The 25283-nt window shown below is 43.0% G+C and overlaps 1 protein-coding gene across 1 annotated transcript in view; it reads left to right on the plus strand.

The window, feature by feature from the left end:
- The window catches only part of KIF26B (kinesin family member 26B), a 277322-nt gene that overhangs the window by 236329 nt on the left and 15710 nt on the right, over positions 1-25283 (plus strand). Inside the window, exons 11-12 of the mRNA XM_066546619.1 lie at positions 12881-13043; positions 14154-17586. Of these exons, the coding sequence (XP_066402716.1) occupies positions 12881-13043; positions 14154-17586 (3596 nt within the window). The remainder of the gene's footprint in view (positions 1-12880; positions 13044-14153; positions 17587-25283) is intronic.

Genomic DNA, 25283 nt, shown 5'->3' on the forward strand with positions numbered 1-25283 from the left:
TAGCAGTTCCTCTCCTGGGTGCAGTGCTGGTCTCCCATATAGATGAAGGATGAATTGAGACTGAAGCAAGTACAATAAAGTCTGGCAAGGGGAGTTTTTCACATGAGAGAAAATGAAATAAATTTGTCTTGCATTCCCAAATAGAGTAAAGGGATAGAGAGCATGTGTATGTACATGTGGCCAGGAGCATTCCCATCCCTGGAGAGGGAGAGCAATGGAAACCAAAGAGCATGAGCAAATAGAAAAGAAGTTGGCATGCCACTACGGAATGGAAATGTGTGGGGGCAGTGTTAGAAAGCCATAATGTTTTTAAGGATGGGTTTTCTTAGTGCTTAAGGAGGATTATATTGTTCTCTACTGAGTACAGGCAGGAGCTAATAATTCAGTCTCTTGTCACCCCATGCATCACCTGTGCTTTGATGCTGTCCCATGGGGCTTAGGCTCACAGGACCAAGCAATGCATTTCTTTCCTCCTTCTCCCTCTGTGGCAGTTGTCCATGTGCTGTCTTTACCAGAATGACTGTCTTTCCTCTTGGCCTCTCTGTGTCTCCAGATGTATTGGCCAGGGTTGGGTTGATTGAATGCTGAGGAACTCTTTGCTGGTCTTTGGGAGGTCACAGCAGGCATGCAGAGGGGATGCAGGAAGGAGGCTGCAGAGTTGGCCTATGAACCTTTAGAAGCCAATTCTAAGAACGTAAGAATGGCTGTACTGATTCAGGCCACATGTCCTTATAGCATCCTGTCTGGCTAAATTCAACAGCAGATGCCAAGGATGGAGTGTAAGGCTAAAATAAGTACTTTGCCAAAAAGTACTCAAGCCTCAACTATTTTCAGCTGTGGGAATTCCTCAGTATCAGCAGCGGCTTTGTAAACAGAAGTAGGACCTTCCAGGCACATTGTAAATGATTCCAGTCTGAGGCTTTTTAAAGACAGTTAAAGTTTGAATGGATCTTTTTATGAAAAGCTGGTTCAGCTTACCTCTGAAATTTTGTTTTAGTGCTTCTTGGATTTTGAACAGTGAACTTTAGGAGAGGTCTTTTCTGTGATTTAAAACTAAATGCATACAAACTTCAGTATCGTATATTGCTTTCTGCCACTCACAACTCTGTTCCCACTATCAGGCTTGTGGAGAGGCACCTGTTAACATGGAAATATTCAAATTTATAGTTGTTTTTCTGAGCAGAATAGATATAATGGGCTCTAAAGCATGTCCTGGTTACCTCAGGTAAAACTGCAAGCAATTGTAATGACATTTGTTACTACAAATGTGACAATTGCTAACCAGCAAGTTTAAAAGAGTTCCTTTCCATTACTGTTGCAGGCTATGAGAAGATCTCAAAGTGTCAGATATACAAGAGCCTATTGAGAATCTTGTCCAATCAATGTTACTATAGTGGGCAAAATAAATAGAAGAATCCATTTAAAGGGGGAGTGAAAATTCAGTTAACGTGAAAAATGCATGTGCGTCATTTGAAATTTTAAATTGCTGCATGGATGAAGATAAATGTATTGAAGCAGCCTATCTCCAGTTGGGTTAAATAGCAAATATATACATTGAAAATATTTATATACCAATTTTGCTACTTTTACTTACAGTACATAGAACTTGCATAGCCTGGAGTCCCTCAGGTTTTATTTAGGCTCCTCTGTGAATGAAGTATGATGGAGTGTGAGAGATATAAAAGAATCAAACATTTAGTTTCCTTATGCCTATGTTTATAGATGACAGAATTCCCACTGCCTTGCACCAGCTGCTAGATTTGGTCCCGTGCTGCCAAAACTGTCATCATAAACCTGCCTGTGGTTCCACAGTTTAATTTCAATGCCATGTATTTGACGTCAGAAGGGACTGGTTTTGTCTTTGTCTCATGTATCCTGTCACTAAATCTATAAAAACCCAGTTCAGATGCTGATGAAGCTTATGGGAGCTTTTCTGGAGATTTCAGTGACAGCTGGGTTTGGACCACAGTGCCAGTGGATTTCAGTTAATAAAATCCTAATTTCTGGGGCTGGTTTGTGGACTTAACCAAAACACAGGCACAGGCAGGAAATTTTCATCTATGACCTTTATTTGCCATGCAAGTCACCATCATCACTGCTATTGCTCAGCCTGTCTCATCACATCTCTCAATCAGCCAATTGTGTGAGTAGCTCAGCCCATCTGTGGAAGAAAGTTTTGGCTGTCTGATAGCCATTCATGTTTATGTGAAAGGAGTTCTTGGTGTCTCTCCACTTCCTCACAAGGTCACCCCACCAGTATTGACTGATGGCAGTACAAATACAGAGGCCAAGGATTTGCAGGCCAGAGAATGCTCTGTTCATTAGATTCTGCAAGCATCATTGCACGTGTCTGAGAAACTTATTTTGACCCTTGAGTAGTAAAGTAAATTGAGACCTTGAAGTGCAATTGGCTTTCAGTCCTAGGTTTTTAAAGAAATAGGTATAATGGACAAAGTCACCTTTCTTACTCTTCTCTAAGGCAAATGGATGTGTAAAGTTAGATAGCTAAGTCCATACTTACCCCTCTAACTTATCCTGATTTTTAGAAAGAGAGTTATGCATGTTGTCTAGGATCTTTACATAGTCCCTGTACATGCCAATACATTATTCTTAAATGGAAGCCGTGGGTTTTTAATTTGTAGTTTGGAGCTGAACAACTGAGGCCAGTGTGTGTCTGCTGGAAATGGGAGATGACACAAAAAAAATCCTCCTTTTCAGAAATTGCTTCACCTGCTTAATTCCCCTCCTAATTAGCAGATTGCTTGGCTGCTGTAAAGTTCATCTTCCTTGACAATAGGCAGGGATTGCTTCTTTTAGCAGGTTTTAGCAGTTTCATGCATCTCTGTGAAGCAATTTGGAGCTGGATGTGAAAAGGAAATTTAAAAGGTATTACACTGATTACCAGAAAAGGAAGCGTGACTGGGGGCTTCTGACTGTATATTTTACTTTAATGCTGATGGTTTCATATTTTCACTGCTTTACTTTGGGTTTTGGCAGTTTTTAATCAGGACCCAGTATCATGTAAGTGCTTTTTTTTTTTTCACTGTTGATCTAAATGAACATTTTTGTGAGTACCAGCATCAAGAACATAATGTTTCTAACAACTTGTCTCTCAGTCTGGCATCCAAAAAGGTGTAAATACTGGCCAAAAATATTCCTGCGTTTGGGAAATTCTCTCATCTATGTGCTTTCTCTGGTGTGCTCAAGAATGGGATTGAAAGCATTTGTCTCATTCCATGGGAGCACAAATAAGATTTCTCTCCATCCACCCAGCTGTTAATCCTTCCAGCATTTACAGAGACTTACTGTCTCCAAACTTTGCATATTATTTTCTCAAACCTTCTTTGAGTTTGCCAAAAGCCTAGAAGTTTATTCCTGAAGGTGATAAGGCAACCTTGTGTGCAGGTGCAGAGGCAGTATGAACTCTTGAGCCTAACTTTATTTGGGGAATATGTCTAATGAGTGGTATAGATGAATTGTTTCATTTCCATATCATTAATGACAACCAAAGTCTGCCTTTTTTTTTCTTTTTTTTTCCCCTTTCCACATGGGAGTATGTGCACTTTCACTGCCCTCTGCTATAATGCTGTGGCCTGAAGGCTCTAGGAGGTTGACATACAAAATGTTACTTAGCAGAATGTGAAGTGTTTTGTGGAGTGACCTTCCCAGTTTCCTGGAGATGTTATCTATTTACACAAGGAGCAGTGCCAAGTGGAGTGGTTTCTAAAACTGAACAGCAGTCAATTTATTTTCAGGTACCACTCCATTTGGGATTGCAATTAAAATAACTAGAGCTGCTCTCCAGCACAGGAAACTGGGAAGGTCATGCTGCCAAATTGTTGGCATCTTGATGAAGGAGCATAAACTACTGCTGTCGCTACTGCAGATCAAATGAGCCTAAGCAGAATGAAGTAATTATGAATCCTCCCAAAAGATCATGAATATTCATGTATCAATTACAAACATTTGAAGTTAATTTTCGTTTGAGGAAATAACCCTGGCATTCTCCCCCTGGGTCCGTCTGAACGCGGGCACCCCTTGCAGCGAGGGGCAGGGCGCTGTTTCTCCGGCCGGGGCTCGCAGGGTGCGGCAGCGGCAGCTCCGCCGGGCAGCGCGGAGCGCTCCGAGCGGCAGCCAGCTGTGTCCCCTCGCTGTCCCCGCTCCCAGTTGCCACGGGGTAGGGCCGAAATGGTTCTGAGGTGCCTGGCATGAGGAGGAGTCAGGCCGCTCTGGCAGGCAGGTGCTTGTTGGCACCGAGAGGGAGCTGAGGCAGCCGCTGCCCGGCCCTGCCCTCCCTGCCGCGGCTGCCCCCGGGAGCGGCTCCTCAGCGTGTGTGACCCCGGCCGTGGGACTGGCAGCAGCTCGGCCTCCTGACAGTCAAGCGCTTTGCTTGGCCCCTTGGGTGCAGCGTGGAGAGCCTTGCTTTACTCTGCCCTCTGCCTTGGCCCTCAGGAGGCGGCGGGAGCTGGGGCAGCAGCGCTGGAAGGAAAGATGTTGAACAAAGGAGCGTGCTCTCTCTTCATGCTGATGCAGGGCTGGTGGAAATGCCCTCACTGGGTGTCTGCTCTGCTCCTGCTCAAATTAGCCACCCAGAGGGGCTGGTGTGAAGGTGCTTTCCAGAATGTGTCCTCAGCAGACCGTAGGGAATGTTTCTGCACGTTTTTTCTTGCTGTGTGTTTCCCCCTATGACTGCCCTAGAGGCACAGGCACTGTTCAGCTGCATTCCAGCCCTTCCCTTCCCTTCCCTTCCCAGCACTCCTGCTACACTGTCAGGCAGCCCGGAGCAGAGGCAGGCAGGCTCCTAAGCTGCTCCAGTTGCTATTCCATAGCAGCTATGTTGTCTTCTCATATAAAGCAACTAAAACATACAGATAAGCTGAGCCAAACTTGTGGTTGCCATAACACTTCCAAGTAAGGGAGCCAAGGAAGGAGGGACATGGGGAGAGAAAGGACATTTTCCTTCCCTTTATTAGCGTAGCTTGGTAGAAGTTAGCCTAGCCAAGTGCAGAGTCCCTAAATTCTTTAAAATCTGGATCATTATTGGTTTTAACTGCAGGATTTTTTTTTTCTCCTGTAAATCACAGTCTACTTATTGAGCATGTTTCCTTAACAAGTGGTGCTGCTGATTTTGGGGAATCTGGCTTTAGATCTAACATAGAGGTGCTGAGCCTAATTAGCTCCCTGGATTAATTGAGTTTGTGTTTTTCAGCTAGGATTTATGAGGAGTTGGCATTGTAATGAAACAGACCACTAGGATCCTTTTCCTTTTGCTTATCTCTGAGCTTTGTTTGGATGTTTTTAATGGCTACTTGTGAACGGTGTTTGTTTCTGTGCTGAGATTCGAAGTACAAAGGGGAGAGGGATCATTTTTTCCATTTTTAGTGTAGTCTTCTCTCTGAAATAATAAATGGCCCTCAGCAGAGCTGTACTCCTAACCACCTCCTTTCTCCCACCCCATAACTTGCACTTACTGTGACTTTAAGCTACATCTTGGTCTCTCAGCTCTCATTAGAGTAACATAATGAACTCTAAGTAAGGATATATGTGTTCTGTTTGGTATTGCCAAAGTGCAAAGTACACCTGAACCAAACTACATAACATTCACAGGGCCGGGGAAAAGACTGAGAGGAACTTCTTTCCCTTATTGGTTGAATTATTTGAATGAATCTTGTGTGACTTCTGCTTCACTGCTGGCACAAGGCAGAAATAAGAAGATGGAGAAAATGTCTTTGTGTGTCTTCAGAGCTAGCATGGTGGTGCCCAGCTCTGGCACTGTCAGAAACCATGCACTCTTTAATGTGTAAAGGTAAAAGTGGAGTTGTGTGACAGTAACAGCTTTACTGGGAGACAGTTCTATTGTGAGATCAGTCAGCAAGACCTTAAAAAAGTTAGGAACTTTTTTGTCATTCATGAATAACATACAATAACTTGTCAGTTTTGCAGACTGTTAAAGCTTCATCAGCTTTGGAGCAACTTTTGTATAAAAGTTACAGCTCTTGAATGAGCCCCTTTTATGGTGAGAAGGGTAGTTCCCTGACTCGTGGGAGAAGAAGCCAACTCCCATTGTGCTACAATCTCCTTTCAGGTGGTTGTAGAGAACAGTGAGATCTTCCCTCAGCCTCCTTTTCCCCACACTGAACAACTCCAGCTGCCACAGCCACTCCTCGTTTGTGCTCCAGACCCTTCCCCAGCCTCATTGCCCTTCTCTGCACATGCTGAAGCACCTCAATGTCTTTCTTGCAGTGAGGGGCTCAAAACTGAACTCATTTGAGGTGCAGCCTCACTGATGGGTTTCTGTTCTTCTGTCATTGATGTGCTTTTCTGCCTTTGATAAAAAAGAAACAAAAGATGCTCTTTTGTGCATCTGCCACATCCTCATGGGTTGTCACAGGCACAAGAATTATGAAATTTTCTCTTAAAAGACAACAATTGTAGAGGGAATCCCCCTACATTTTATATGAATTTTGTACAATTTGAGTCCCATACTTGGCTGCAGCAACACTTTTCTCCTGCTCTTGACTTCTCAGCTGCTGTAGTGTCACATCCCCTCCAGATGTGGCAGTTTCCTGGTACTGAACCTGAGCACAGTGTCTCCTCAGCGTAGTCCTTTCAGCTCTCCCTTCCCCTCTGCTGTGAGCACAGGATTCTGAGTTGTGCTAGTGCACCTCATACAAGATAACTAACTGCAGTGGCAGTGGAAATTTCCACTATGCTTCATTTCCCCTTTAAGGCTAGTCAGTTTCCACCTGGAGCAAGTTCATTGTCTCCCCAATGCCTCATTTCACCAGGTGAAGAATTCCCCAGGTTAAAGGTCCAACACGTTACCCATCTTTCTTCAACTGCCTCGTTTTGTTCTGCTAACAAAGCCAGGCTTACATGCCTGAACCTCCGAGGGCTTTATCTCCCCACCTGGACTCATTTTGCCGGTGCCTATACACATTGCTCCCATTTCCTCTCTCTCTCTCTCAAAATTATTAACAGAAAGGAAAGACATAGCTAAAGAAACTACACTGGTTCATAGTGAACTCAGCTGTTACACACCTGTAACATCTGCTGTTGGGCTTGTGCTTTTTGAGCTATAAACTGTCCTTTGTAGAGATTATTCCCATGTAGTAGGAGCCAAAACCCAATACAGTCTTTATGTGGCTCCTTTGTAATGTAAACATTTATTGCTGTGAATAAAGCAGTGCATCAGCTCAAAGGAGCAGAGTTAAGACATTATGATCAAAAATGACTGTCATAGTTACTGAGATTTTTTTTCCTTTGACATACCTCTATAAATAATTAGATTACAAGACACCTGAGGGCATACATCATCTGATGCTGTAACCATAACACCTGGAGGCAGTTGACAACTTTCTCCTTTTGGCCAAGTGCCTAGGAAGACACTAAGGTATATGATTAATAGAGAGCACAAACACACTGTCTTACACTTCCTAAAGCTTAGCTGTACTATTGTATAGACTCCCTTATGGAATGTTATTATTCCTGTTTCTGATGGTGCTGCTGTTGTCATTGAATAGCCAAAATCTACATAGTAGTGGGGTGACAGGAAGGGGAAAACAAAGAAAACGTTTGTTATTAAGGGGGGGGCAGATGCAGGAAAGAAAACAAAGTATATAATACAAATGGGTAAATAATTCCACAGAAAAATCATTATTCCAACACTTCAGCTGGATCTTCCTCTCCAGTATTGCCTCCTTTTTGTGAAACAATTCTGTGTTTGTGTCTCCCATACACAGAATAAAATGCTGGGCAAGAAAAATTCCTATGAATTTCCTGAGCACAATATTTATTCTTATTGCTTCATTTTCTATTCATGAATTCTATTTTGCAGCCCTACACAAAAGCAATTACCGTTTGCCTCTTTTCTATGTAGCTCACTTTGAACACACAGATTTTCTTAAAGCTGGAGGACCTGGCAGAGGAAGATCCAGGAAGGCACTGACCATTCTCTGCCCTTCACTTGGCAGCATGATACTGCAGCCATGCCACATTATGGCCATGTTTTGGGATTTCTCTGCTGGGTGTCAGTGAACACCTGTGGGGGGAACTTGAGGGGGAGAGAGGCTTTGGAGGTCAGGCAGAGAGAGTGGAAGATGTTAATGGGAGGAAGAGGGGGAGAAAAGAGGAATTTAATATTGGAAGAGTGTCTAGCAGTGATGCTGGAGAATGGCAAAGTCTGGTGTAGCTGCTTAGACTACTGCAGGATGAAACTGAGCTCTGCCAGGCTGTTTTGGGGAGGAACTGGGGTATGGGAACAAGAACAAGCAAAAAGGTTAAATGAGGAAAGCCCAGGATAGACTCTGATAGAAGATTGTAGGATTGTAGGTCTGATCAGAGAAGAGCATGTCAAAAAGGATATGAACATAAGAGAGCACAGCTTTTCTACAGTGCACGAAAGGAGTGTGTTACTCCCAAATCTTAGTGTTTTTCTACAGGTAGCAAATGTTAGAAAACGCCCTGGTGAATTGTAAGTCATGTTCTCCTTCTCTACTGCTTGTCCAAACAAAAGGTGTCAGCCAGCTGCTGCTCTCAGCTAGTTTAGAAACTGAGGCTATTTTATACACAGGAATGTTCCAAGCTTGCTGATGTCTCATTGAAGTGTAACCACAAATCTACATGAAATTACACAAAGCACATATAAGAAGTGCATTTATATTCTAAAATCAATTGCTATAGGGTCAGGAAATGTCAAAATTAATGGGCTATGTATATTGTGTTGTCCTTTCAGGGCTCTCCCTCCATCCCAAAATATCATCTTTTTTCAAGGCAGATAAAGGACCTGCTTTAGACATGAATCAGGACTGTATGGTGATGTGGTCATTGCCACTAAATATGGAGGATGGGATGGAGGAGTGTGGAAGAGAAGGGAGATATTATGAAAGGACCGATACCACCTTCAGATTAGTTCTGACAGTGTGTTCCTAAAATTTTTAGATGGGCTACTAATTTTATTTTCCTTCTTTTTGGGGTATCCTGATTTGAGAACCAGCTGCCCCATTTGCTGCTGAAGATAAGTCAAAGTTAGCTGTACTTTGAATATGAAGACTGTGTAATGATCAATACTTTGAAAGATCTGTGCTTCACACCAAACACCTATACTTAATGAAGTCTTCAATGTTTCAGGTATTATCAGAGGAATATATGCCTCACCTCAGGGGCATTCATCAGATACTGCATTGATGAGCTCCACAGGGAAAAGAAAAAATTATAAAGAGCCTTTGAAGGAATCGGTCATTCAGTGTTCAGAGCAGAGTTTTTATAGTTCTAACAGTAAATAAGGCATAAATCCATGCATTGCAAGGCAAGGATTTAAAGAAAGATTATATAACTTATGGTTCAGTGAGCACTGTTTATTCTGTGCAGGTTTTGAGGTAGGGCTCTAGTGGAAAAATAGCATCCAGTCACAAAATTAAAGAGTGACTAAATGTACACGGGCAACTGGGATTTCTGCAGTGTCTAAGGACACGTATCATGATATTACATGCTTCATTCTTCAATGCAAGATTCTGTGTTGTTTGAAGTTGAGTATAATTAATCATTCATGTGGAAGGGAAATACAGATGTATAAGAGGAGCATGAAGATGTACACCTTTCTTTCTTACTGGAAGGAAGATGTACATCTGAATGAACCAAGGCTTTCTGCCTGGCAGTCTGCACCTCTGTACCGTACCTGCTGACAAACATTGTAGAGACACCTGAGTTTAGTCTCCTGCACACAGGGGTCTTGCCTCTGGACTTTTCCAAGGGTACAGCTTTGCATACTTTATTTTTGGTTTTTACCTGTGTGGGATATATATGAATAATATTTGGTAGCTTTTCTTCTGTAGCCATGATTGTCTAGAAGCTAGGCAAGAAAAAGTTTACAAGTAAAGGTAATGTATTTTATTAGAACAAGTGATGTAGTTAGAAAAAAATGAGGTGACTTTGAAGTGCTGAAAAGACTGTAGAATTGACTTACTGATATACAGGCTTTGGAGTCTGAAATGTGGTATCCTCATCCCACCTTCAACTTCATATGTATTTGGTATCCCCATAATCATGATGGTTTAGGATAAATTTCCTAAACTATAAAAACATTAGTGGATGGGATAGAATACATTTAAAATTAAGACAGGTATATAAAATGGAGTCATTGTGCTGCTCTGACCTGTAATTTTTATTACTTTTGGAGCAGAATACAAATAGACCATTAGCATTCCTGAAGTTCTCTTATTTTCCATGAAGACATTGATGCATTTCACTCTGCTGCCATGAGAAATCTGCTAGCCAGCCTCTGCTTAACACAGTGAGCAACATACACCTGGGAGCAGCAGACTCAGTAACTTTCTTCAAAATTTCCTGTGTCTTGTTTAGATTGCAGAGCCAAAGGTTCCACAAAGGTCTTGCTTATCAAAGCCTTTCCAATGCAGAAGTGCAGACCTCTTTGTAAATCTTCTGCTTTCACAGGAAATTTTGCATTTTCAGATAACAGATCACAAATGGCCTAATGAAATAATTCATAGCCTTTCATTTTTTTCAGGCAGAAGTACCATGCCAGCACTCATAAGAACAAAGCATCTACTTTGTGTCTCACACTGACTGCCAAGCAGATTTCAGTGAGATATCCAGGATGTTTTCCCAATATTTTAATTGAAGAGGATAGAGTGAGTTAAAAATTAGGCCACACATTTTTGTGTCTTACATTCTCTTCTATTTTCTTTCTTTCTTTCCTTCAGAAGTTTCTAGGTGAGAGTTTTGTGAGAGGTCAGTGAACCCTGAACAGCTGAACTTGTCTTATGACAATATCCAGATTTGATAAAAATCTTTGTTTAGGAGCTTTCTCCCTCTTTATGTTATCTTTCAGTACAGTACAGTAGTGATGTGAGGCCGGTGATTTTTTCTGGGTACCAGGTGAATTTGAGAGTCAAGATGTAGCCTGTGCTGAATGAACAAACTCTGAAATTAGAAATCAGTGCTAGCTGGGCTTTTTACTGCTAGGTTCATGCTTTAATCCTTAACAAATCTGCCCTTTAGTTCCCATCCATGTCAGAGGATGAATTATAAATAGATATTTCTTCAGTATTGTTATTCTTCTTCTTGCAAATGGGTATTTCAGTACAAGGCAGATGGTACAGATTATTTTATATTCCTAAGGCATGAATCTCTAGGAGAGCCACACCTCAGTGCTGATGCTGGCTGCATGGATTATGCATTCTCAGGAGACCAACATGTCTAGAATGTATTCTTTTGCACTTTCCCCCGTTGTCTCATGTTTTGCTATGATAGAAGCACTGGCAAATGAAAAGCTTGTTATTGATTTCTGTGGAGATGTTAATAATTTCTGTGTTACTCTGCACTGCAGTGACAGTAACTGATGTACAAAATTTGACATCTTAATTATTCCGTGATGGAAAAGAGGGACACTAACCTGAGACACAGCAGCCTACTACCTCTGGATCTGTGGATTCAAAGCAGCCTTAGGTCACAAGTGAAATGAGTAAGGCTGTCTCAGTATAGTCTTTATGGATGTTTGTTTGCTTCTCAAAGACACTAGATGTGTCTTCAATGTGTCTGGAGCAGATGGAAGCAGAAATCCTGAAACAAAAAAAAAGTTTTATTTTCAGTATTTCTAGTCAAGCTGAAATTGCAAGTATTAGAAGCCTCAGGAGATGAGAACCCTCCAGAGGTATTGCATCAAAAAATGTTGTTGTTAATTCAATGCCCAAATGTTGTTGTTAATTCAATCAAAAAGAGAGGTCCAAGGGTTTTGGTGTTTGCCCATCGGTTCTATTCAGTACGCACAGCTTCAGTTCCCAGCAGCTGCAGCTTTATGCAGTGTTCCTGTGAGCTGGAAATCTCAAGTGAGTGAACAAGGACACACATGCACCATAGGTCATTTGCAGATATTTAACAGTGAGCCCCAAAAATCTGATCCGTAGCCACTGCCGGTATCACCATCATTACAACAGCGAATGCAGTTCCTTTAGTGACAGATAAATATCAGGCTGTTGCTGTCTTTGTTTCCAGCTGAATGTAATCATCATCTACAACCTTTAGCATAGGGGAGACACTCTTCAAGACAATGCCATTTCCCAAATAACCATCCAGCTGACTTTACACCACAGTGCTAAAGGTCTCTTTAAAAATTATATATTGTGCATTTCTGACTATAGGATTAGATGACCACCTCAAAAGTATTATATATGCATCATTATTCTGTTAACATTCATATTCTCAGTCCAGTCACACACAGCCCCACAATAAGGCATCAGCATTTCAAAAGCTGTCTGAGACTGAACAATAGAGTAAATGGCAAGAACAGAAAATTTGATTTCTGCCTCAGTGAGAGAAAAGATCTAATATGAAAGAACAATTGTGTGAAGTTTGAGGGCTTGATTGGTTTGTATTTTACCAGCATCATCCAAAATTGACTTCAGTGGCTTAACTGTTACTAATACTGAGTTACCCAATGCCCTATAAGGCAACAGAAAATTGTGTTCTGTAATCTAATCCAGTACCCTCTTGTCCTCCAGAGCTGGGCCAGAGTTTGTCTGGGCACTGTGCACTTCAGAAGAGCAGCAGTTTGATGTTTGCTGCTGTGGCTTCTTAACGGCCTCCAGTGCTGGTCTGCATCTCTCTGTTGGCAATGGTAACAGTGGAAAAGAACTGAGATGAAAAGGAGTCAGAAAAGGGGAAGTGGGAAAAGGAGTTTGAATTGTAGTCCAGGATCTTTTAGCATGCTCAGCTGCAAAACATAGTGCAAACTTGAGGAAAAAAACTAATTAGGATTCCATTAAAAAGAGGAGAAAAAATCTTGCCAAGACTCAAGTTCCATCATGATGGCCAAAGTGAAACCTTGCTGGCTAATGTAGCCTTAATTCACTTTATTTTGCAGAGACAGCAAGCTGACCATGTTGCTCCGAGAGTCCTTGGGGAATATGAACTGCCGCACCACGATGATAGCTCACATTTCAGCCGCCGCGGGCAACTACGCTGAGACGCTCTCCACCATCCAGATCGCCTCAAGGGTCCTCAGGATGAAGAAAAAGAAAACTAAGGTAAGACAATGTGGAACTCACTTCTTATAATGATGGAGGAAGGAGGAAGAAGGGTCCTTAACTGGATAAAGCAGCGTGTAACCAAATCAGTAATCAGTTCCAAAGCGTATGGATGTATGTACCCAGTCCTAGGCAAGTGTCAGAGTGCAATATCAGAGGGGTAAATGCTTCAGCTTCAGAGACGCAGGAGTAAGTTCGGACACATCTGTTGTAGCAGGTTTGTAAGCTGACCTTGTTTAATAATATAGCTGTCAGGGAGCATTTATTTTCCTTTATACTCTTAGTGCTAATGAAATAATAAGGAGTGAAACTGCTGTAGAGTTAAAGAAAATTTGGATTAATTAAGAATTAGATTCTCTATGATTCTCAGAGAGAGTAGAAGCAAAATAAAGGCAGAACTATTGTGTCCAAGGCCATTGACCACCTTTTTATTCCTGTTGCTTCTAAATATGGGTGATAGGTTTTCCATGTAGAGTGAAGAAGGACTATATCCATTTTCATGTTAGAGAATTCTGGTTACTTCCGTGCAACTTATGGTATGAATTGGGCAGAATGAGTGAATTTTATGCCTTTAATTTTAATTGGCTGACTGACAAAAGCTTTTTTTGTCAATTGATTGAAGAGACACAAATGAAGGGTTCAGTCCTCGCACCATCAGAGCACTGTGTCTCCAGAGACCTCTGAGTGCACATTATACAATTCCACACACTGGTAATATGGGGTCATATGTAATCAGTTTTCTTGTTCCTTTCAAATACACAAATGTACACACACACACAAAATCAGCAAAACCTTTGCCAAATACCCAATATCTTTGGCCAGGCTCAGTTAAGGGAGGCATCTCAATCCATATTTTTAGTACATTTTTTTGAAGTCTTATGATTTTGAGAGGGACTCAGAGCTGGGGCTTTGGGTACTCCATTGAACATAGCTATGGGTTTGCTCCAGGGCTGTGGATAAGCAGCTTCAGAGCTTTGTGCCTTAGTTTAGAGATCTCCCAGTTCATATGTGACCATGATTTTTTTGTGTACGTCATTTGTGCAAGGAGCAGCTTGCAATGCTGAAATGTCATAGACATGTCACCCTCTCCCTCTTTATCTCATGTTGCAGTACACATCAAGTTCTTCTGGAGGAGAGAGCTCTTGTGAGGAGGGCCGGATGCGGAGGCCAACCCAGCTGAGGCCTTTCCATTCTAGAAACACTGTGGACCCAGACTTCCCTATTTTGCATTTATCAAGTGATCCTGATTATTCATCCAGCAGTGAGCAGTCGTGTGACACGGTGATTTACGTTGGCCCCAATGGCACTGCCCTCTCTGACAAGGAACTGACAGATAATGAGGGTCCCCCTGACTTTGTTCCCATTGTTCCTGCTCTGCAAAAGACCAAAAATGAGGGCAGGTTGGAGGAAGTTAGTGAATCAGGGCCCAGCACATCTGAAAGAGACTGCCTGAAGTGCAACACCTTTGCAGAGCTCCAGGAGAGACTGGATTGCATAGATGGCAGTGAAGAGACTGACAAATTTCCCTTTGAAGAGATGCCTGCTCAATTTAGCTCAGACCAGATGTCTAAGTGTGCTGTCTCAAGCCAGCTGGCAGAGCTTAGCCACTTAGCAGAGTCAGATAAGGAAGATACGATGCCAGAATGTCAGCATCCTGATAGAGAGGCCAAGGAAAATACAAATACAACACCCAGCAAAACTAGGAGAAATCACTCCCCTGTTCCTTCTGGAGCTCTTACCAATCTTTCAACTCCTTCTTCTCCCAGGAGTGTAACAGGCAGCTCTAGCAAAGAGCTTAACTCTTGTCAGTTAGCACACAGCACCAGCTTGCAGAGCAGCAGAGAAGGGCTCAACACCTCTGGATTTGTGGAAGGCAAACCTCGGCCAATGGGTTCCCCCCGGCTTGGCATTGCAAGCCTCTCAAAGACATCTGAGTATAAGCCACCAACTTCTCCTTCCCAGAGGTGCAAGGTCTATACACAGAAAGGAGTCCTGCCCAGCTCCACTCCCCCACCAGCTCCCTTGAGTAAGGATGCTGCCATGACATCTACTGAATCTTTATTACAGCCAGAAATCCGGACCCCACCTGTGGGCATGAGCCCTCAGATTATGAAAAAGTCAGTGTCATCCAACAATGGGGATTTTGAAGAGACTGTTCTCAATGAAGATGGGCAACAAAGCATTTCTCCAGAATCCAAGAAAGAGATTCTGAGCACAACCATGGTGACTGTGCAGCAGCCATTGGAGCTGAATGGAGAGGATGAGCTTGTGTTCACCCTTGTGGAAGAGCTGACCATTAGTGGTGTCCTTGACAATGGGCGCCCGACCAGTATCATCAGTTTTAACAGTGACTGCTCCGTGCAGGCTTTGGCCTCTGGCTCTAGGCCAGTCAGTATTATCAGTAGTATCTCTGAAGATCTTGAGTGTTACTCCAGTGCAGCTCCTGTGTCTGAAGTCAGCATCACACAGTTCCTTCCTCTTCCAAAGCTGAGTCTGGATGACAAACCCCAAGACGATGGCAGCAGACGCTCATCCATCAGCTCGTGGTTGAGCGAAATGAGCACGGGCAGTGACGGTGAACAGTCGTGCCACAGCTTCATAGCCCAGGCGTGCTATGGGCACGGGGAAGCTATGGCAGAACCCCCTGTCTCCGAGTTTGCAAGTGCCATACAAAGTGCCAGCATGATTTGTCTAAGTGACAAACAGAAGTCAGTGACTGACAACATGCTTATAATGTCGGAAATGGGGGAGGAAGCTTTTGGCAAAGTGCCACCCATCAAAGGCTGTAAAATATCAGCTCTAGGCAAAACTACTGTCACAATCAAAAACACAGCAAGTCTCAGCAGCTGTGAGGGCTACATCCCAATGAAGACAAACATTACCGTGTATCCATGTATTGCTGTTAATTCCTTCAAAGCCCAAGACGCTGATGATGCTGTACCGGCTGTAACTGCAGACCCAAAAGCTGTTCATCCCCATGATGGGAAAGAATCCATTGCTAAGAAGCTTATCAAATTTGAAGACCCTTGGTTGAAGAGAGAAGAAGATGTTAAAAAGGACAGCTCGGGGAGCAGTGACGGGCCAAGGCCTGATACAGTCGCGGTTTCAGCCAAGTCTGAGCACAGCACAAAACAGTCCTCTGTGGACAGGTTTAGCACCAGCAGTGGGGACACCTCTATTTCCCCAGGATCTGACAGTCTAAAAAGGATTGTGGATGGGTGTGAGGTGGCAGCATCCAGCTCTGCAACCCAAAGCCCTGTTCATTCCAGTGATGGCTTGAAGAATTGTAGCCTCCCTCGAGGGCTCCCAAAGGCGAGCAAGGTGGAGGAATCTGACAGCCATCTCCATCCTACTTTTACTGACAGCAGTGGAGTCAATTCTCCTGCCCTCCCCCAGTTTTCTAAGGCTAGTCTTGACAAGAAAATGGCCTCTCCCAAACACTGCATACTCACTCGCCCCAAAGGGACCCCTCCTCTGCCACCTGTGAGAAAGTCAAGCTTGGATCAGAAGAACAGAGCCAGCCCCCAGCACAGTGCAGCCAACAGCACCACGAGCAGTCCCTCCAGCCAGCCTGTGTCCTTCCTGGCCAGCTTCCCTGAGGAGCAGAATGCCAAACTAAAAGGCCCTGGCATAGACAGCAGCATCAACAACAGCAGCAGCAAGCTCTTCAGTGCCAAACTGGAGCAGCTTGCCAGCAGGACCAACTCCCTAGGGAGGTCCACAGGAAGCCACTATGAGTGTTTGTCGCTGGAAAGAGCAGAAAGTCTGTCCTCTGTGAGCTCCAAAATGAGCCCTGGCAGAGACACCACCATGCCTAGGGCTGGAAGGAGCCTCAGCCGCAGTGCCATGTCCTCACCCACCAACTCGGGCCTCTCCCAGTCGGCAGGTGCCTCCCCAAAAGCCAGCCAGTCAAAGATCTCTGCTGTCAGCAAGCTCCTGCTGGCAAGTCCCAAGGCCCGCAGCCTCTCTGCCTCTGCCACCAAAACGCTCAGCTTCTCCACCAAGTCTCTGCCTCAGTCTGTGGGGCAGAGCTCCAGTTTGCCCCCAAGTGGGAAGAACATGTCCTGGTCAATGCAGTCCCTCAGCAGAAGCCGGGGCTCCAGCCTTGCTTCCAAATTGCCCCTTCGAGCTGTCAATGGGCGGATTTCAGAGCTGCTCCAAGGGAGCACCAGTGCCAGAGGCGTTCAGCTGCCGGGAAGCCTGGAGACAGATGAGCGAGGGGGCCTTCCTGGAGATGAGAAGCCAGCTGTTCACATGCTGCCTTCACCCTACAGCAAGATCACCCCTCCTCGGAAACCTCACCGCTGCAGCAGCGGCCACGGCAGCGACAACAGCAGCGTCCTGAGCGGGGAGCTGCCCCCTGCCATGGGGAAAACAGCCCTCTTCTACCACAGCGGGGGCAGCAGTGGCTACGAGAGCATGATGAGGGACAGCGAGGCGACGGGGAGCGCCTCCTCAGCGCAGGACTCCATGAGCGAGAACAGCAGCTCTGCCAGCGGCAGGTGCCGCAGCCTCAAAACCCCAAAGAAACGACTGAATGCAGGTAAGCTTGTAGTGGTGGGAAAGAGGGACGCAGACCAAAGCAGAGTAGTACTCAAGGGTAGGCTGGTCCTAAGGATGAGCTAGTTAAATACCAGTTCCACCTCTTAGCTGAGAAGCATGGTAAGTATCCGAGGCTCTGCCTTTTGCCTTTTTTCCTTTTGGTACATTCACTAATCCTGTGTAGTTGTGTTGACTTTGCTGTGGAGTCTCTTCCTGACCTCTTTCACTTTGGTTTGCTTCAAATGAACAAAAACTTAGTTAGTTTTGCCAGTGACAGCCACATTCAATATTTATTTATACAAATATGTTTCTGATTTGATTCCAGAAAGGTGCCTTAATATGCATGTTTCACCAGCCCAAGACCAGAGTCTTGCTGAATGGCTGTATCTCTTGTGAGCCTGCTTCTGCTCCTTGTGTGCCCAAAGGTGCATCTGAAACCATTGCTGAGTTCCTTCTCCCCACATAGAAGATGGAACAAAAATGTGTCTGTGCCCCTTGAAAGATGTTATCCTGAACCTGAGACTCTTGCCTTTTGAGTTGTGGCTCATTTTCCCAGAAATTTAGTGATAATAAATAATAGGTAATATTAAGAACAATATATGGGAACTACTGCACTGAAGCACTTTCAAATCTGGAACTTTTTTGTGATCTTGGAATTGATTGGGAAGACTTTGTCTTTGTTCAGACATAATCCCCAGTAGCTTCATACTACATCAGGACTTTTAAATTAGATAGCAAGAGCCTCCTGGGTCATATCAAGAGTTTGTGCAGGTACCTCTTTCCATGAGAGCAAGTTTCATAAAGTTGCAGAACAGGGATGGGGACCATTCATGAGCTGGTCAGCTCTCATTTTTCCTGGGTGCTGTTTTCCCAACTTGTAGTGCAAGTCCTGACTAATCCACTTCTGAAAAAAATTCAGGTTGACATTGGACCTGTGGCACAGGTATGTGGAATATCAGTAGCTACTTATTCTACAGTAGCTGGGTCTTTCTAAAATGTGTTTTTCTCATAGTGTTCCTAATTCACCAGCCATTCCACTTGCTGTGATACTCCCCTCTGGAATTAATTTCCAGTTAACAGAGTAATGCATAGCTCTCCCTTTCTTTATGCTCTTGACTGTGGTAGCAGAAAGAACATGTGCAATACAGATGTGAATGCAATAGATACTGCTATTAAAACAGCATCCATAAATGCAGAGCCGATTGTACCTGTTCAGAGGATGCATCTGAAAGTGATCATTCTACATAATGCAAGCCCAGACCAAATGACTGAATATTATTTCTGAAGTTAACTTTGCATCTTCTTGGAAAATCTTTTTTCCTAGCCCTTCACTTAAGTGGTAATGAATTGATTTTCCTCTTTCTGAGGAGCTCTGCCTCTAAAAACCCCTTTCAAATATGAACTGTTTAATAATAACTTGTAAGGAAGAGAAGGATGATTTCTATCTTGTGAAAAAGGAAAACAAAGCTGTCCACAGAGATGGCATTTGTGGGTGTAAACTGACAACTTGATTGTGTCTTGTGGAGAAGCTGCCAATCTAATACGGACTTTTTCCACAGGTCATTTAGATGGAAAAGTTTATCAATTTCTGTGAAAAAAACAGGCAGCTGTGCAGATGAGGGAACAGATTAGATACTAGAGAATGTTCCCCTTACTCCCCCAAGGGACATATTTTACAAAAAACTCTGAGAAAACTTCAGGCAGAGCCTCTGGATTCCTTAGACTCCAGAGTTCATCCCCAAACTGAATCACTAGAGGACCAATATTTTTTTACTCTGATGCTCACAAAACTGCTGTTGTTAGCGTTCAAAAACACATAATCACATAAGCGATTATATGCGGTGCTTTTTATTTAAGAGCTCTGGGAATCGGGGTAGTTTCCACCCAAATCTGATTCTGACCATACATTCGAGGTGAACGTGTTTTATACTCTATCGTTATATAACTTTCATGTTAATTGTCAAACTTATATTGTTCTATTGTATACACAGATTTCAGCTAAACATAGCCCCCTTTAAATTTCCAACATAGTTTCTCACGATTCTTCTTATGGTAATATAATAATTATATTTAATTACTAAACAATCATCACATATAACAATTATATCTTCTATCATACTGCTTATGCAGGTGCAGTGATCTGAGAAAACACAAAGCCTAATATTTTCAAAGACTATTTTTAACATTTTCCAGGGCTCCACTATCACTATTCTTTCATTTCACTTCTCTCTGCTTTGATAGCACATTGGAGGCTGGACAAGGCTGGAAATACGAGTGACAAAAGCATTGTCTTTGTGGTGTTCTAATTACAGACAAGCTTCATGTGCGTGTTGTATTTTATACCAGGGTTGCATTTTGGCTCACAGCTTTGGCTTTTGATAACCCCAGTGCAGGACTAAACATTGTGTCAGTAGTCATGAAAAGGGAGTTGTGAAGGAGAGATCTGTTTGAGACTCAGGTTTAAGATTGTTCTTGTAGCAGTCTGGAGGACACACCAGGAAAGAAGAGGCCTTGAGCCTACCTGGTAGAACATTGACACTGGTTTGTCATACAGTGCAGGTATGCAAAATTATCAAGTGATGAGGTAAGTATGAACCTTTCATTAGCAGGGAACTGAGGAGTCCTAGCTTTGATGCTTTTTTACTGCTATGTAACATTTGACCTGTCTTTTTCCCCAAATACACCTTTTTTTGGCTGGCCAAGAAATTAATCTCTTTATTCTAATTGCTGGTGTGCGGTGGTTCCTCTCTCCTTTGTCAGCAACATTGCAATTATCTGCCTGATGCTGGACATGAATCTCTGGGGTGGAGGGTTTTCTGTGAAGGGCCTGTCTGTGTCCTTGGAAATTGCCTGCCCCAGTGGACTCAGCATAGCCTGGCACATTGACCTTCCTTAGAAGTAATTTACAAAGCTTCTCTCTTAATTCAGCATGTCACCTGATGTGGAGAGATTCTCAGTGTATCATCTCTGATACTTTACTTTTGAAAGTGATTCCCTATGTCAGCAAGTAATTCCTGTATTGTTTGGAATGACTTGTTTATAAGTGCAACCAGGGGTTTTATGGAAATTAAAAACTCAATTTTTACCACCATCCCTATTTCTAGCAGAAAACCACTGCCCAGAAATTAATCAGGCTTCACTTTCATATTACCCAGCTCCTGTTTGCATTTGGTCTGGCAGCAGTGAAATCATAATTCTGTTTTGATGTGTTTGATAATAGTATAATTTTTCACATGTCAGCGGATTTATGATGGCATAAAACCAGGATTATTACTTCAGTGCAGGAGAACGTGAAGGAGGAGTTAAGGTATAAGGGAGAATAGAGCTGTTTGCAAATGTATTTTTATTGTATAATGAAAAAATGAGAAGTTTTGTAATCTTTCATCCTCTGTAGTATCTCCTTTCTTATAGTGTGAGTGTTATCTCTTAAGGAACACTTTTTAATGAAAAAGCTAGCACACAAAGGTTCTGAGATCTTAAAAGACAGATATAATTTTAATACAAAGTGTCAAGAGCATTGGACCTTTCCTGATTTGCGGTCACAGATCCACTGTGCTGTAATGGATATGGCACTATAGATATGCTCATTTCAGGTCAGGCAACCTTGTCCACTTTATTTATGATTATTATTAACAGAAATGCTAGCTGTCAGACACGATCAACATGAATCAGCCCAAGGCCCCTGTAAAAGGAGCTATAAAGAGTCTTTAAGAGAATCACCAGGAGATCTCACAATTACTTTTGAAGTTCTGACACATTGGAGAGACATCATTTTTCCTTGAGATTAAGATCTTGTCTTTCAGTGCTCTTAAGTGCATTATTTGTATGTGTAGGTGCTTCTGCCCTGAATGTCATACATGAAGCATCAGACCTACCCTGACAGCTTTTGAAGGATAAAGCTAGTTCATATCCTTCACTGTTAGCCTTAGGTTAATTTTTGGGCTCTGCCTGGGTACCTGTACAGTCCACAGACAGTGCAGTACAAAACTGTGTGTGTACAAAATTAGAAGAAAATAATAATACAAATAATTCCTTTTGCATTCTGGTACCTATTGAAAAATCATGTGCTTGCCTCATGAAGCACATAAGCCTTTCCCCTGCTAACCTATGCATTTAATAAATATTCCCATTTTTCTAATATCTAACATTGGTTCTGTAATATCATGTCAGCATATATTGGCCCAAAGTGACTGTTTGTGGCAGAAACAAAGCTTTAGCCCTGATCTATGGTTGTAAATTTCAAAGCTTTGCATTGCTTCTCTTTAATCCACACTGTGGTGTAAGTATTATTCCAGACCCCATTTTAAGATGGAGAAATGAAGGTAGAGAGTGTTACTGAGTTGCCTAATGCCCTCAGCCAACTGAGAGCCAGTTCCAGGGTTGAATTACAGGCACCCTCAACTCCTAACCTCAACCACAAGTGATTTTGCCGTACATCCTCCTCTGCCCTTGCTGAGCAATGGAAAACAGAGTTCCATTTGCTATTTTATTTTTGTGGCAGGCCCTTCTTCCTTCTTTGCCTGAAATCATCTGTACAACTATGTTGTACTTTGATTTTTTTGTTCACTCCCTTAGCCCTTCCCTGTAAGAAACAACTGGCATCTCATCCAGATTTCTTTCTCTGGTTCCAGCTTCCTCTCTCTTGGGTAGGCAGTGCTGTCTTGAGCAGACTGAAGTGTTAGGGCATAGTTTGTAGAGTTATAAGTTGCAGCAGTTATTTATTATTTTTAACTCCTCAGAAATTCCAAGTGTGGTGGCCCAGTGCCTCCCCATGGAAAGGCAGTGATAAGGGTGCTTTTATAGTACATAGTCCTGTTTGTGCTCAGGAAGTGCATTCTGGTTGAACTTTAGTTTTACCAAAGCTGTATTTGTATCCCAGGGGTGCAACAGATATGAGAGGGAGGCAGGCAGGGCAGCAAATTAGGGCTTGCAAGATCTGTGCTGTATTCTCTGGTGTGCTGCTGGTTCACTGTATCACCTTGGGCAACTCGTGTAATTTCTGAGTGCTCTTGTTACCAGCTCATAAAAGTAGATAATGCTGGTACAAAAAAAAAAAAAAAAAAAGTAATAGCAAGGTCCTTGGATCAGAAGTGTTATCTACCTGCCTTTTGCTCTTCTGGTTTGATTTTTAGCATCTTTTACTGAGTTTGGATGCATGTGGGCATTGCTTTAAAATAATACTCAATGCAAAACATGACTGGATGACTTCAGAGATGGAGCCTTCATGTTAATTCTGGATCTCGCCCACTGTGAGGTAATAGCAAAGGAAGAATCCAGGGTCTAATAAGGTTTATCAGGTAAAGCTAAGTCCTGTTTGCATTTTCAAGTTACATGCATAAATGTGTTGTTTCCAGATTTTTCTGCCCTCTCCTACATATGTTTACAGGTTCCTGTTCCTTACAGTGTTTCAATAGTCTCTGTAAGGAAACCTCCTTCCCTGGGAGCAACAGAACAGGAGAGGTTCTGAGATCATTCATCATAAATAAGGCATTTTATGGAGATTACATTGATCTTCCTGAAGCTGTTTTCTTTCCTGTTCCCTATGAGACAGGATTGGATACCTAAGAAAGTCACTATCCCATGTAACACTGAGTTAGACCTACAGGCTTCAGTCTGTCACTTCTGCAGGTCTCTGTTGAGATAGGACAGACTTCTGCCAAGGAGTGTATCCCTTTGATTTCTCTAGTTTTGAGGCTTTTTGGAGCCGAGTCTGAGCTTGGAGCTTAGCTGGTGCTGGGGCTTCTGCCAGTAGGGTGAAACACTGAGGGCGGTGATCCATGGCCCAAGCAAGGCTGGGGGAGCAGCAGGTGAGCAGCAGCCATGGGGTGCTGGTGGGGACCCGTGCCTCTCAGCTGGTGTACACAGGCTGGGGGCATGAGGAGAAGATGTGAGACAGAAGGAGGCATCTCAAAGACATCAGACTTTGGGCATAAAGTCCTTCTCAGCAAAGCACTTCCCAGTTGAGTCAGTCAGGGCCACTGGTACTTAACATTTTCCTGAATGTTAAGTATCAGTGAACATCAGAAAACAAAAACCTAAGAGATATTATTGAAAGTCTGGCCAAGTAGCAACAAGACTAGGGGAAAATTAAGGTTTCCAGAGGTTGAATTCCTGAAGTTTAAAGCTATGCCCTGAGCTGGAGCTGCATGTCTCAGAATCTGGAGAGCCCTGCTTTTGTCAGCCCAGGACAGGATTTGGGTGTGTGTGTGTGTGTGTGTGTGTGTGTGTGTGTGTGTGTTTGTGCATGTGCCTTTCATCTTCTTTGCATGGGGAACTATCTGACTACAGATAATCAAAGATTCCTGCTGCAGCATTTGATGACATTCATAGAAAAGTTTCATGACTCCTTGCAGCTCTTTCTTGGTACTAACTTTCAACACTAAAGAACAGCAAATTGCTACATGATTTTAAACACTTTAATAAAAAGACAGACTGTTAAGGCATGACTAATTATCTACAATTGGCCTCCTTTTTCCTCATGCTAGTGTGCTCTGGGTTTCACTGATGGGGTGATTTTAAAGATGGAGATTTAGAGGTTCCTGGAAAACCCTGAAAACTCTATATTTGAACATATTTACTCTCTGGAAGCACTTAGCTCCTTCTATGAAAGCAGCAGAAAAAGCCAAAGGCTGAATCTATGGACTGTAAATTATGAAAGTCTGTCTCCAACCAATATTGCAAAGCATCACATTTTGAAACATGGCCAAAATGATAATGATGAAACAAAACACCAACAAAGAAAGTCTGAGCTTTTCTTGTTGAATCCAAGTGAAAAGGAATTTGGTTCATGTTTAGACTGCCTTAGGCACAGTGTGGGGAGCTGAAAATTGCCCTTTGTATCAGAAAGCTGTAGGGCACCTCCAGCATTTCTACTTTAACTTGCTTACAAGTGATGGTAGCTAATTGATATCCTGTACTGTGCTTTTACCATGACAAAGGATGTTTAGAATTATATGAGTAAATGCTGTTTGCATGCAGGTGACCACTTCATGCATGTGACTTGCTGACTGGACACCCCTGGGGTGGCTAGAGGGAGGGGAAATGCAGACTTCAGCTCCAATTTTTTTTTTTTGTTCATTAAAACAACAGCATTGATTTTCCCAGGTCAAAGCCAGGCCATTTCATGCAGCAAATCTGTGTTGAAAGGGATCAGAGTAATCATTTTTTACACGCTTGACTACTGCATGCCAGCACTGAGCTTTCAGCCACATGAACATAGGAATGATTTAATAGAGGAAGTGGCAGCAGGCTATTGTGCACGGTGAAGGCTCCATGTAACATGCATGACTGACTCGCACACCATTAGGCTGGGTGTAAATAAAACCTGCTCCTGACACTGCCACAGAATTGGCTCACTGGAATGCCTCCACCACTGTCCTGGTGGGAGCTAATGTTCTGGCTTTAGAACCCTTCCCCCTCCAGCCTCTGCCGTTGCTATCCAAGTGACTGGAGCAGCTCTTCAATGCAGTACCGTAGTAATAATAACCACTTTCTTAAATAATGCCACAATGCTGACAAATGCCTGTTAAACCAAAATCCAGCCTGAAGAGAGGGAAATGTTTGGAAGAGACTCTGGTTGGGTTTTTTTTTTTTTTTTTGCTAGGAATTGTGGGTGATGTGCATCTTCCCTGGAGCATCTCCCAGATTACTTGTCAACCTGCCATGCCGCAGGAGGGCTGCTTTCTGATATGGTTTCAA

The sequence above is a fragment of the Molothrus aeneus genome, chromosome 3, assembly GCF_037042795.1.
Source record: "Molothrus aeneus isolate 106 chromosome 3, BPBGC_Maene_1.0, whole genome shotgun sequence".
In the NCBI taxonomy this organism is placed as follows: domain Eukaryota; kingdom Metazoa; phylum Chordata; class Aves; order Passeriformes; family Icteridae; genus Molothrus; species Molothrus aeneus.